The sequence below is a fragment of the Centropristis striata genome, chromosome 21, assembly GCF_030273125.1.
Source record: "Centropristis striata isolate RG_2023a ecotype Rhode Island chromosome 21, C.striata_1.0, whole genome shotgun sequence".
NCBI lineage: Eukaryota > Metazoa > Chordata > Actinopteri > Perciformes > Serranidae > Centropristis > Centropristis striata.
Genome location: NC_081537.1, coordinates 4,410,716 through 4,426,084, shown reverse-complemented (window position 1 = coordinate 4,426,084; position 15,369 = coordinate 4,410,716). Strand labels below are relative to the sequence as shown.

The 15,369-nt window shown below is 35.2% G+C and overlaps 1 protein-coding gene across 1 annotated transcript in view; it reads left to right on the top strand.

The window, feature by feature from the left end:
- LOC131959197 (dynein axonemal heavy chain 9-like) overlaps window positions 1-15,369 on the top strand; it is a 252,061-nt gene that overhangs the window by 126,679 nt on the left and 110,013 nt on the right. The window contains exons 49-52 of the mRNA XM_059324311.1: window positions 3,402-3,598; window positions 9,411-9,573; window positions 10,932-11,055; window positions 14,548-14,690. Of these exons, the coding sequence (XP_059180294.1) occupies window positions 3,402-3,598; window positions 9,411-9,573; window positions 10,932-11,055; window positions 14,548-14,690 (627 nt within the window). The remainder of the gene's footprint in view (window positions 1-3,401; window positions 3,599-9,410; window positions 9,574-10,931; window positions 11,056-14,547; window positions 14,691-15,369) is intronic.

Sequence of the window (15,369 nt, the reverse complement as noted above, 5' to 3'; positions counted from 1 at the left end):
ACGGGAGGAGGAGGAGGAGGAGGAGGAATCATTAGGCTGCCTGGCTAATCTGTGTCTGGAGCCGGACATCAGTGGGCAACACAGCGAGGAGAAAGAGGAGAGGAGAAAGAGGAGCGTGGTGGGGGCAGGAGAGGGTCGGGGAGAATATTAATCAGGGTGGTACGGGGGTCTGGCTGTCAGGGTCTGCACTGTCAGCCCGGCAAATTGGAAAACATTTTAATGGTTTTCTGTCCACTGCTTCCCCTCACTCCCCACTCTGGCTCTATCGCATGCACACTAGTCATGGCACACTGAGAACCTGACAAGTATATGTGTACACACACACAGCCACAGAAAAGGACGGAGAGGATATGGAATAATAGTAACCACTCCAGGATTTATTATTCAGACTTGGCACTTTGTGTAAACTTTGCCCCGGTGCCACAGAGCAATATGCTGCATGTTTTTACTGCCATTTTAACATGTGTGGCCATGTTAATGAGCAAAGAAATTAGCAAAAACAGACACAAAATGACTAAAAAAGACACAAAATGACCAAAAAAGACACTAAATTACCAAAAAAGACACTAAATGACCCAAAAAAAAGACACAAAATGACTAAAAAAGACACAAAATGACTAAAAAAAGACACTAAATGACAAAAAAAAGACACAAAATGACAAAAAAAGGCACAAAATGACTGAAAAAGACACAAAATTACCAAAAAAAGACACAAAATGACAAAAAAAGACACAAAATTACCAAAAAAGACACAAAATTACCAAAAAAGACACTAAATGACCAAAAAAAGACACAAAATGATTAAACAAAGACACAAAATGACTAAAAAAAAACACAAAATGTCCAAAAAAGACACAAAATGACTAAGAAGAGACGCACAATGACCAAAAAAGACACAAAATGACCAAAAAAAAAGACACAAAATGACTAAAAAAAGACACAAAAAGACCAAAAAAGACACAAAATGACTAAAAAAAGACACAAAATGACTAAAAAAAACACAAACTGACCAAAAAAAGACACAAAATGACAAAAGAAAACACAAAATGACAAAAAAAGACACAAAGTGACCACAAAATGACTAAAAAAGACACAAAATGACAAAAAAAAGACACAAAATGACCAAAAAAGACACAAAATGACTAAAAAAGACACAAATGACCAATAAAGACACAAAAAGACCACACACATACACAAACACACAGCCACAGAAAAGCACGGAGAGGATATGGAATAATACTAACCACTCCAGAATTTATTATTCAGACTTGGCACCTTGTGTAAACTTTGCCCCGGTGCCACAGAGCAATATGCTGCATGTTTTTACTGCCATTTTAACATGTGTGACCATGTTAATGAGCAAAGAAATTACAAAAACAGACACAAAATGACCAAAAAAAGGACACAAAATGACTAAAAAAGACACAAAATGACTAAAAAAAAAGACACAAAATTACCAAAAAAAGACACAAAGTAACCAAAAAAAAGACACAAAATGACCAAAAAAAATCCTACAGAAGACACAAAATGAGACAAAAATACACAAAATGACCAAAAAAAGACACAAAATGACTAAACAAGACACAAAATGACCAAAAAAAGACACAAAATGACCAATAAAGACACAAAATGACCACATACACACACACAGCCACAGAAAAGGACGGAGAGGATATGGAATAATACTAACCACTCCAGGATTTATTATTCAGACTTGGCACCTTGTGTAAACTTTGCCCCGGTGCCACAGAGCAATATGCTGCATGTTTTCCTGCCATTTTAACATGCAAACAAGAAAGTCTTTGGAGGCTGTTGCACTGTCAGTAAGCACATTTATTACTATGAAAATGAAAACTGCACCAGAATATAATATAGATATGAATTTGAGGTAACACTTTATATTAAGGTGCACATATTCAACACTAGTTAGTTGCTTATTAGCATGCAAATAAGTAACATATTGGCTCTTAATTAGTCATTATTAAGTAGTTATTAATGCCTTATTCTGCATGGCCTTATTATACAACCAGTAAGACATTAACTTAGAGTTTTCCCTCAATAACCTCAGAATTATTGCTTATTAGTAATAAGTAAGGAAGTTGATTGGAAGTATGAGTTATGATCTTAATATGCTTTATAATATGGACTTTATAAGTCTCTACATAGCGGTGAACGAAACCATCGAAACAGCAAATAGCCACCCAGGACCGGCTCTAGGCATAGGCGACATAAAAAATTGTTTCAAAAAGATAATAATTTTCAATGCCCATTGTCGCCCTCACTTCGTGTTCTGTCTTGAAAATAATAAATATTAACAAAATAAAGAAACAGATAAACAATGACATTTTCTCACTTGTGGTGCTGAGTCACGTGACGTGTGGTCATTGCCTTGCCCCCCTTTAGACGGTCAGACCGCTGTCACAGAGGTCAGGACACGTCAAGTGACAGACACGTTATGTTTTGATAAATCTTGCAAGATGAAACGGCCGTCAAAGCTCTCCAGTGCGCAGTATCGAAAGAGAAGAAAAGAGGAGGAGGAGGAGAAGTCCCAATCTTTTTTTAAATGCTGTTTTGTGTGAAGACGTTTCATTTGTATTAGCTTGCTAGCTAGGTTGAAATTAAGCAATGCTAGCTTATTTTTTTCCGCGGTTTGCACTTTCATTGTCTCTCTTGTCCCTAACTTTGTTAGCGGTCTCCAGCTGTGCTTCTTTGCAAATTTACTTGTAAGTTAATAATTCTATAGACAGACAGTTGTATTATATAGCCTGGTTGGCACCATGGGCAAACAAAAACAGGAGTTCCCCCCTCCGTGAAACAGCAAGCGGAGCTGTTCAACACTATTCCATGGATATTTTTTCCTATTGGTTTGTTCCAAGTCACGTGACTTTCAAGGTCCCGGCGGTCAGAACAAAAAACATGGCGGACAGTTCTCTAATTTTTAGTGAAAAAATCTATATTTTGACTTAGTTTCTGCATAAAAATGGATTTTGATCACTTTTCTAGCGAGAAATATATGTTTTATTTTCTAAATATTCACTCAGTGAATGTACATAATCACTTTGTATGTTGGAATAGCCACGGGATATGACTGTCATTAACTTGCATTGTAGCAAAATCTGTGTCAGTTTCACGGAAATTTGAGTGATTCCGTGGCTATTCCACGGATTCCTGTGAGACCATATTGGAAAGTAAACATCCTTAACAACCACACACAATGTCTTTAATGTGAAACATTGGGAAACCAACAGTTGCCAGGGTGAAAATGAACTAGGTCACCCTCTGCACAGCTGTGATATTCAGCTGTGTCCCTGTCCACACTGTTTAGGCTTAACACTGATGCTATGCTGACAGTGGCTCTGTATGTTTACCACTGCAATATGTGTGTGTGTGTGTGTCCCCAGGACATGGAGGAGACTCTGGAGCAGAGCAGGGACATGAATGTGTACTGCCACTTTGCCCGTGGGCTGGGGGAGGCCAGGTACCTGGCTGCAGAGTCCTGGGGCAGCCTCACTAAAACCCTGCTGGAGGTCCTGGACAGCTACAATGAGGTCAACGCCACACTCAACCTGGTGCTGTTTGAGGACGCCATGGCCCACATGTGAGTGGAGGTTTGGGGACCGGGGGTGGGGGGCAGTACAGGAAAAAGGTGACTAAAAAAAAGACAAAATGGCCAAAAAAGACACAAAACTACCAAAAAAAACCTACAGAAGACACAAAAATAAGACAAAATGACCAAAAAATGACCAAAAAAAGACACAAAATGACAAAAAAGACACAAAATAACAAAAAAAAACCCTACAGAAGACACAAAATGAGACAAAATGACCAAAAAAGACACATATAGACACAAATGACCGATTACAACACAACATTAAAAGAAAATAAAAAAATATGACCAAAAAAAGACACAAAATGATAAAAAAAAGCCATAAAATGACTAAAAAAGGACACAAAATGACCAAAAAAAGACACAAAATGAGAAAAAAGACACAAAATAACCACAAAAAAACCTACAGAAGACACAAAATGAGACAAAATGACCAAAAAAGACACATAAAGACACAAATGACCAATAACGACACAAAAAGACACAAATGACCAAAAAAATGATCAAAAAATGACCAAAAAAAGACACAAAATGACTAAAAAAGACACAAAATGACCAAAAAATGATACAAAATGACCACAAAAAAACCTACAGAAGACACAAAATGAGAAAAAATGACCAAAAAGACACAAAAAAAACACAAAATGACAAAAAAGACACAAAATGACCAAAAAAAAAACTACAGAAGATACAAAATGAGACAAAAAGACACAAAATGACTTACAAAGACTTGAGCCATGGCCCACATGTGAGTGGAAGTTTTGGGTTTGTGTGGTAGAAGGAAAGAAACAGAACAGGGAAAAGGTGTTTTTTTTTTTGTCACTCCCTTTATTGTCTGTCAAGGAACTCAGCAGGCTTCCTGGGTATTTTAGGATTTACAGTTCTATTTTACAAACTGTCAGGAGCAGAGACAGCAGATCTGTTAAAGGTAATCCAGCCTGCATCATGACAGCTGAAGGAAAAAAACATGTTAGGTTTGGCTTCAGTCTAAAATATAAACAACTATTAAGCAGCTAACATCCATCTTTGTCTTTAACTGCCCTGAAGCTGGAAAAATATCCCAACATTAACCCTCTGGAGTCTCCAAAAGCACCAAAACATGACTTGACACATCCAGACTAGATAAAAGACCAAAGAAGACACAAAATGACCAAAAATAAGACACAAAATGACAAAAAAGACACAAAATGACTAAAAATAAGACACAAAATGACAAAATAAGGAGACAGAATGACCGAAAAACCCCACAGAAGACACAAAATGACCAAAAAAAGACACAAAATGTCTAAAAAAAGACAAAATTACCAAAAAAAAGACAAAATGAGGAGACAGAATGACCGAAAAAAAAACACAGAATACACAAAATGACACATATGACCAAAAAAAGACACAAAATGACGACAAATGACCAAAAAAAGACACAAAATGACTAAAAAAAGACACAAAATGACCAAAAAAAAGACACAAAATGACTAAAAAAAGACACAAAATGAGAAGACAGAATGACTGAAAAAAACACAGAAGACACAAAATGACACAAATGACCAAAAAAAGACCCAAATTGACAAAAAAAGACAAAAATGGCCAAAAAAGTCACAAAAAGACACAAAAAGACTAAAAATAGACACAAAATTTCCAAAAAAAGACAAAATGAGAAGACAGAATGACCTAAAAAAAACAGCACAGAAGACACAAAGAGACACAAAATGACTTACAAAGACACAACAAGACATGAAAAGGATAAAAAAAAATGGACAAATATCCTTTAAGACTCGGTCGAGTTAAGCAGCTAACCTCCATGTTTCTCTCTAATTGCCCTGCAGCTGGAGGAATCTCTCTCGTGTTTTTGACTCTTTGACATTTTCACGTGTTCTGCATCAGCTTGTTCTCACTTTTTATTGATGCTCTTTGATGTTTACACACTCACTTGTTGTTGCACAATTCTATCAACTAGAAATAATCTTCCCTTTGATTTTATCTGCAGTCAGACCACCTCTAACCATGAACACACAGATACATGCACTGCAAAAACCAACTGACAAAAACTGAGAAATAAATAACTAGAATTAAGCAAATACATGCTGGAAACAAGAACAATTATCTGCCAGTGCATAAGTACATTTTTCTCTGTAAGAATTATTTAAGTACGTAAAAATATCTAGGCACTAGAAAAACAATAGAAGATAAGATAATTATTATACTATTGCGAGATATAAGAAGAAAATACTTGGTAAGTGTAATGTGTTTTTGCAGTGTATTTGTTATGCCCACACTGCAAAAAAAGGTGTTTAGTCTAAAAGCAAGATAAAAAGAGTAAATCTGAGGGAAATTATCTTGCTGCATGGACAGATAATTTACCTTGACAATATTTCTTAAATTAAGATTATTAAATCTAGAAATAAGAATGTTGAACGCTTAAAATAAGAAATTAACTCTTAAAACAAGATAAATTAAAGCTGCAAGCAGCGATGAACTGGCCCGAGCAGACACAAAATGACTAAAAAAGACCCAAAATGACCAAAAAAAGACATAAAATGACCAAAAAAAGACCCAAAATGACCAAAAAAGACACAAAAAGACCCAAAATGACCAAAAAAGACAAAATGAGGAGACAGAATGACCAACAAAATCCACAGAAGACACAAAATGACACAAATGTCAAAAAAAATGACCAAAAAACACATAAAATGACCAAAAAAGACACAAAATTACAAAAAAACAACACAAAATGACACAAAACAAACAAAAATGACAAAAAAGACACGACCAAAAAAGACAAAATTACCTAAAAAAAGACTCAAAATGACAAAAAAGACAAAATGAGGAGACAGAATGACCAAAAATCCACAGAAGACACAAAATGAGACAAATGACCAAAAAAATGACCAAAAAAAGACACAAATGTTAAATAATTTATCTTGTTTCAAGAGTTAATTTTTATTATTTTAATTCAATTCAATTCAACTTTATTTATAGAGCACATTTCATGCACAAGGCAGACTCAATGTGCTTCACAATGGATATACATAATTACAGTTAAAAAACAAAACAAAACAACAGAAAACAAACAAAAACAAACAATTAGAAAAAAAACAACAACTCTTTTTTAAGTGTTCAACATGCTTATTTCTAGATTTAATTTAAGAAATCTTGTCGAGGTAAATTATCTGTCCATGCAGCAAGATCATTTCCCTCAGATTTACTGTTTTTATCTTGTTTTTAGACTAAACACCCTTTTTACAGTGTAGAAGCTGTTGGATCTCCAGTCGAATTTAAAATCAGCTTGTGTGAGTCTGTACAGTGTTTGGCTCCACAGCATGGCTTTTAAAAATGCAATATATTACATAGTAATACTCATTTGAAAGTGCTAAGCTACCTACAAAGTCACTGTCTGTGTAGAGTTATGCATTATTTGCATTAATTCGGCCATAATAACGGCAGAAATACGACTGGGCGTTATAAAACAGAAGAAGATAATCAAAGTTGGTTCCAGTTCATTAAAAACAAAGAGGGAGTGTGTTCTCTGGCAGAAAAGTGCTGACACGGAGCTGTTAAGTGCTTCATCCGTGGAGTTTTGTTTCTATGACAACAACATATCACCACTCTGACCCTCATTGTATGACAGCACAACATAAATAATACTCTAATTAATACATAACTGGCATAATAAGTGACTTTATCGTAGGTCTAACTGGATGATACACATTTATGTCCTAATTAATTATAATGTGTTTAACTGGATAATTATATTTATCAGCTGTATCAACTTTCATTTAGTTAGTCATACATTAATCATAGATTATTTATTACTTATTTATGGATACATTTATTTATACATTTTAACTGGGTCTCCTTACTGTTCTCTTTACTAAGAAACATCTAAATATATGACATCACTATATTTTTATTGAGGCATTATTGTGATGTTCCTTTTTTCCTGTGGAAGTGGTTTTACTAAAACCACATTAGATATGATCCAAACCAAGACTAGGAAAAGACTGATATGAAACAGAGCAGATTACGACCTTAAACTTAACGATGGAGATGACGGGAGCGCTGTGACTCCAGTAAAACTTCTAGATTTACTAAAGACTTTCTGTTTTTAGTCTGAAACTCAAAGTGACCAAAAAAAGACACAAAATTACTAAAAAAAAGACACAAAATGACCAAAAATGGCACAAAATGACTAAAACAAAAGACACAAAGTGATGGAAAAAAATACACAAAATGACAAAAAAATTACAAAAAAAGATACATAAAATGACTAAAAAAAGACACAAAAAGACTAAAAAAAGACACAAATGACAAAAAAAGACACAAAAAGACAAAATGACTAAAAAAAGACACAAAAAGACAAAATGACTAAAAAAAGACACAAAATGACAAAAAAGATACAAAATGACAAAAAAATACATAAAACGACTAAAAAAAGGCACAAAAAGACTAAAAACAGACACAAAATGACTAAAAAAAGACACAAAAAGACAAAATGACTAAAAAAAGACACAAAATGACCAAAAAAAGACACAAAAAGACATAAAATTACTAAAAAAAGACACAAAATGACCAAAAATAGACACAAAAAGACGCAAAATGACTAAAAAAAAGACACAAAAAGACGTAAAATGACTAAAAAAAGACACAAAATGACCAAAAAAAGACACAAAATGACTTAAAAAGGACACAAAAAAACAAAACAAAAAACAAATTGATAAAAAAGACAAAAAAATTCCAAAAAAGACACAAAATGACTAAAAAAATGACCAAAAAAGACTCAAAATGACCAAATAAAAGAGAGTCTGGGAGTTGCTCTCGTCCAAAATCCCAAAACGCTTTACATAATTTTATTACTGCTAAATGTAATACATTACCTTAAGGCCTATCAGGCAATGGGGAGGAGCTCCCCTAAAAGGCGTATGAATTAAAAAATCTTTCAAAATCGAGGATGCACACCTTCATGCCATGACTAACGGTAAGAGAGATATGAACTAGATACACACACACACACACATACACACACACACACTCTTGTCCTTCTATCTTTGTGAGGACCCTCATTGGAACAGTGAATTCCCTTGCAAGGTTATAATAGTTTTGGATTTTTCATTAGTTTTAGTTTTAATTTCGTTGTGAATTTTTGTTTTCAAATTCAGTTACTTTTGATGAGTTTTTAGAGTGAGTTTTAGTTTAGTTTTTTTATTAGTTGTAGTTTTTTGTAATGGGGTATTTGTTGGGTGGGAGATTAAAAGAGGTCACAGTAAATTTTGCCTTTATTTCCTTTGTCTGATCCATCTTCATTATGAATGAAAAAAGTTGACAAAGATGAAAATTAAAGACATTTTCACATTTTCTATCATTTTAGTTAGGTTTAGTTAGTTTTGTCACCACACAATACAGTTTCAGTTAATTATTATTATCATGTAACCTTTAACCCTTAAAACAAAGTCTGAAATCTCAAAAAAAGCCTTTAAAGAAGTGAGGACCGGCTGAAATGTCCTCACTTTGCAAAAATGTCCTCAATATGTTGGTTAAAAACATGTTCTGGTCCTCACTATGTAGGAAGTACAAGAACACACACACACACACACACCCTTCCTGCTGTATAGATTTCTATTGTTGCTGGTTCATGTGGAGGTGTTGGTGTCGGCTGTGTACAAGCAGAGAAGACAAAAAAACAAACGACTTGTGTTTGTTTGTCGAATGAGTCATAAAATTGCCTCTCCACGTCGTTCCTCCCTCTAACTTTAATCTCACCCTTCCTCACTCCTTCTCCCTCCCTGGCTGTCTTCACCTCCTCCTGTAGTTGCCGTATCAACCGGATCCTGGAGTCTCCGCGGGGGAACGCGCTGCTGGTGGGAGTGGGCGGCAGCGGCAAGCAGAGTCTGACCCGGCTGGCCGCCTTCATCTCCAATCTGGACGTTTTCCAGATCACCTTGAGAAAAGGATACAGTATCACCGACCTCAAGGTTTGAGGAGGATTACACTGCAGAGACACGTCACACTGCACACACAAAAAAAAAAACTCCATCAGAACATGACAAATAAGACACAAAAGGACTAAAAAAGAGACACAAAATGACTAAAAAGACACAAAATGACTAAAAAAAAGACACAAAATGACTAAAAAAGGCACAAAATGACCAAGAAAAGACACAAAATGACCAAAAAAGACACAAAATGACTAAAAAAGACACAAAATGACCAAGAAAAGAGACAAAATGACTAAAAATAGACACAAAATGACCAAAAAAAGACACAAAATGACAAAAAAAAGACACAAAATGACTAGAAAAGACACAAACTGACCAGAAAAAGACACAAAATGACTAAAATAAGACAGTGACTAAAAAAAAGACACAAAATGACCAAAAAAAGACACAAAATGACTAAAAAAGACACAAAATGACCAAGAAAAGAGACAAAATGACTAAAAATAGACACAAAATGACCAAAAAAAGACACAAAATGACAAAAAAAAGACACAAAATGACTAGAAAAGACACAAACTGACCAGAAAAAGACACAAAATGACTAAAATAAGACAGTGACTAAAAAAAAGACACAAAATGACCAAAAAAAGACACAAAATGATCCAAAAAAGACACAACATGACAAAAAAGACACACAATGACCAAAAAAGACACAAAATGACCAAAAAAAGACACAAAAAGACTAAAAAAAGACACAAAATGACCAAAAAAGACACAAAAAGACACAAAATGACTAAAAAAAGACACAAAATGACTAAAAAAAGACACAAAAGACCAAAAAAGACACAAAAAGACACAAAATGACAAAAAAATACACAAAAAGACACAAAAAAAGACTAAATGACCAAAAAAGACACAAAAAAAGACAAAATGACCAAAAAAGACAAAATTAGAAGACAGAATGACAAAAAAAAAAACCCACAGAAGACACAAAATGACACAAAAAAGACACAATTAATTATAATTTGTTTCACTGAATAATTATATTTATCAGTGAAAAGGATACAGTATCGCCGACCTCAAGGTTTGAGGAGGATTACATTGCAAAGACACGTCACAAAAAACGTGTCTTTTTTTTTTTTTCAAAAAACAAAAAAAAAACCTCCATCAGAACAAGTTAAGTCGTCACATATCCAGTATGAAAATGTTTCTTCCAGCCAGGTCTAAATTTAACCACGGAGGTGTATCTGAGTGAAATGTCGACATAATCCCTACAGTAAATAAACACTACGTCTGCTAATCCACACAGTGTTGTCACAGTGACTCATGTATGACTGCAGAATAACAAGTCTTAGCCCTGTCCCAGCTCTCATCATGTCTCTCTCCTGGTCTAGACCGACCTGGCGTCCCTCTACGTCAAAGCTGGCGTGAAGAACATCGGCCTGGTGTTTCTGATGACTGACGCTCAGGTGGCAGACGAGAAGTTCCTGGTTCTGGTCAACGATCTGCTGGCTTCAGGTAACTTCACTAATTACTCTGTGTCATGTTTCTGCTGGAGAGAAATGCTTTTTCTTTGCCACGGCAACAAATCATTAACTCCAACACACATCCACATTTATACTCAACATTTGAAGGGTACAAACAAAGCTTTATGGAATATAAATGTAGAACCTGATACAAAAGAGTTTGGCAATGTGCAAAAAAAATCAATGTTCCATTTAATTAAGTGTGGCAGTGGAAAGAAGGTCTTATATAAGTGTTAAGGTTAAGGTTATGTGTGTGGAAGGTCCCTTTAATTACTTTTTTGGTAATTTTGTGTCTTTTTTGGTAATTTTGTGTCTTTTTTAAATAATTTTGTGTCTTTTTTTAAGTAATTTTGTGTCTTTTTGGTAATTTAGTGTCTTTTTTAAAGTAATTTTGTGTCTTTTTTTTAAAAGTAATTTAGTGTCTTTTTTGGTAATTTTGTGGGGTTTTTTGGTAATTTTGTGTCTTTTTTTGTAATTTTTTGTCTTTTTTGGTAATTTTGTGTCTTTTTTGGTCATTTTGTGTCTTTTTTTGTAATTTTGTGTCTTTTTTTGTAATTTTGTGTCCTTTTTGGTAATTTTCTGTCTTTTTAAAATAATTTTCTGTCTTTTTTTAGTAGTTTTGTATAATTTTTTGGTCATTTTGTTTCTTTTTTAAGTGATTTAGTTTAGTTTTTCTGTCATTTTGGGTCTTTTTGGGTCATTTTGTGTATTTTTAAAATAATTTTGTGTCTTTTTTGTTCATTTTGGGTCTTTTTTTGTCTTTTTTGGTAATTTTGTGTCTTTTTTTAGTAATTTTGTGTCTTTTTTGGTAATTTTGTGTCTTTTTTTGTAATTTTGTGTCCTTTTTGGTAATTTTCTGTCTTTTTAAAATAATTTTCTGTCTTTTTTGTTCATTTTGTGTCTTTTTTAAGTAATTTAGTTTTTTTCTCTCTCATTTTTTGGCTTTTTAAAAAAAATCATTTTGACACTGCCTCCAGCGGCCGCCAGGTAATTTGAGTTTGAACAACAAATTATTAACTCCAACATGTCATTGTGAAGAACTGGAGCAAGGCTGGACCCACATTTATACTCCACATTTGAAGGCTACAAACAAAACATTATGGAATATAAATGTAGAACCTGATACAAAAGAGTTTGGCAGTGTGCAAAAAAAAATCAATGTTCCATTTAATTAAGTGTAGCAGTGGAAAGAAGGTCTTATATAAACGTTGTGACCCCCGGAGGCCGAGGGGGGAAGGGATAACAAACATTAAAATGTTGGAGATAAATCAACTCATGACAACAAAAGTGCAGTTAAAAAAGTGAGACTGTATTGTAGAAATAGGTAAAGCACAACATAAATAATGCAACTGGCCAAGTGACTTTATGGTGGATGGTAACTGGTGAAAAAAATAAATGAGGATGTCAAAACACACCATTAAGGGAAAGAAAAGGAATGAAATAAGTAAACCAAAAGAGCTTCACTCAGCGGGGATTATTCCAACTAACTGTGGTAAACAAATAGTCATAAAAATCCTTCTCCAACTAACTAAAACATACAATAAGTGGCATCAGTTTCTAGTGTTTAGACCAAGGTTATTATAGTTAACGAAAACTAGCAAAATAACAAAAACTAGAATTAAAAAAACATTTTCGTTACAAAACGAGATTTAAAAAAAAAACGATAACTAACTGAAACTGTATTTTGTGGTTACAAAACTAACTAAAACTGACTAAAATTATATTGAAAATGTCCTTCGTTTACGTCTTTGTCAACTTTTTTCACACGTAAACCTTTTTGGTTGATATGAAATCTATTTCATCTACGACGCAAGTCGCGAAAAACTGCCCAAAATGTTTAAACGTCTACTTCTCTGGCATAATTTCACCTAGAGACGCCATTTAAACTTTAAACAGTAGACACAAGTCTTGTGTATCGGTGTATTAATCCACGCTTCGATAGGTCATATAGTTTTTTATCAATCCCTGTTCAATGACCATGATCATTTTTGGAGAAATTCTGAGATTATAATGGGTGTGTATTGCATGGAATGTTCGTGTCACAGTGTGTGACATCATCGGCAGAGTGTAGAGGGAGAGAAAAAACTGTCAAATAATAAATTCGAAAACTGCGCTCCAGGCCGCAAATTCCACTCTACAGAAATAATTTATACATAGAAACGTAGGAAAATTTGTCTTCTCACTCACAATCCTCTGGTAAAGCTGTCAGAGTTATAATTTGGGCGTAGGACGCACAGATGCGCCACCAACATGCACCAACAGCCTCATTGGCTCCCATATTAAAAACGCAGGAAGATTTCTGAAAAAGGGGAGATGTAACAGTTTTTTTAGATCGCTCTAACAAAGCTATTTTTTCATTTTTCTTAAAAAAAATTATATGTAGACGTTCAGGAAGAACTCAGGACGCTCAAAGTGAAGTCGGATCAATGATAGGTATTATGGTTTTGCCAAAAATTCTTTCTGTTCGAGGCCAGAAATTCCAGTCTGTCCACCTCTGCTGTCACTATGCCGGAACAGGTGTCAGTTAGTTCTGTAGATTGCTTTGATCTGATTGCCTTTGATCTTTGATGTGATTACAGTTACAGATACACACACACACACACACATGCGTATATGCTTCAAACACACGCGCGCACACACACACAGGTAACTTTATGTGATTTTCGCTACACACACACACACACACACACACAAATGCGCGCGTAATCGCGCACACTCCTCCAGATACACGTTTCACACACATTCACACACACACACACACACACACACACACATTTTGAGGTTAAAGGGCATAGTTTGAAATCTCTGAAGAATCTCATCATAGTGTACACACACCGGCAGTAGCCCCCGTGGCCCTTTCAGAATTTCCCCAGAGGAAATTTTCTAGTTGTTCTTTTTCGCTCATTTTTTACCGCCGTCCCATTCACTTCAATGCAAAATTTTGGGCAGTTTTTCGCTACTTACATCGCGACTCTTCAAGTTGTAGGACTAGTAGCGGGACGAAATTGCGTCCGGAAGAGGAAGAAGAAGAAATCCACAGTATAACAGTAGTGCTCAGTGCGATTGCACCGTGGCCCTAATTAGCCAGATGGACATAAGGGGAAAGGTCTAACAAGTGGGGATGCCTCGTATGAGAAAATATCATCTGAACTTCAATCGGATAGACACGGACAATTTTCAGAAGCAGCATATACGTCGACAATCCTGGCTGTGCTCCTCCCTGGAGGCTGTGACTTAAAGCAGATCTGTGCATTAACATAAGCCCTCTGAATGAACTCCCACTGCCACCAACGCTATTAACACACACAGATTGGATAAAGGAGTCTCAGTGTCAGCTCAGATCCTCAGAGGATAAGAAGAAACTTCTGGAGAGTTCTTGCACAAGTTTTAACACTCTGACAGAAACTAACCTCAATGCCTGAACCCCCCCCCCCAGTCTGGGTGGTCCTCCCAGTGGTAATGTTGGCCGATTCTTTAATTCAAGGAGAGATTCCTGAGCTGTTCCCAGACGACGAGGTGGAGAGCATCATTGGCAGCGTGAGGCCAGAGGTCCGCAGCTCGGGATTGATGGATACGAGGGAAAACTGCTGGAAGTTCTTCATCGACCGGGTCCGCAGACAGCTCAAGGTGAGACAGTCACATAGTCAAACAAGTCCAGCACAAGAAGCTGCGTGTCTTCTGCATTTTACCACTCCAGGAAAAGTTCTTCTCACTTTTAACCCTATAAAGCATGGGTCTCAAACCTGCGGCCCGCGGGCCAATTGCGGCCCTCATAATGATATTATGTGGCCCTCACCTTGATATGAAAGTTTAATGTGAGTTTTATAGGTATGGTACTTTACCGTGTTGTGTGGGGAAGGTCCCTTTAACTACTTTTTTGGTAATTTTGTGTCTTTTTTTGTGGTCATTTTGTGTCTTTTTTTTAATAATTTTGTCTCTTTTTAAAAAAATTATTGTGTGTTTTTTAAATAATTTTGTGTCTTTTTTCGTAATATTTTGTATGGGCCTATATATATATTGTAATTCTGTGTTTTTTTGGTCATTTTGTTTCTTCTTTAAGTAATTTAGTCTTTTTTGGTCATTTTGTGTCTTTTTAAAGTCATTTAGTGTTTTTTCAGTCTTTTTTTGATTATTTTGTGTCTTTCTTAAGTAATTTAGTTTTTTTCTGTCATTTTGTGTCTTTTTTTGGTTATTTGGATACTGCCTCCAGCGGCCCCCAGGTAATTTGAGTTTGAGACCCCTGCTATAAAGCCAAGTGTATCATATTTGATACATAAGTTTTTGAGACCTCTACATCAAAAACCTG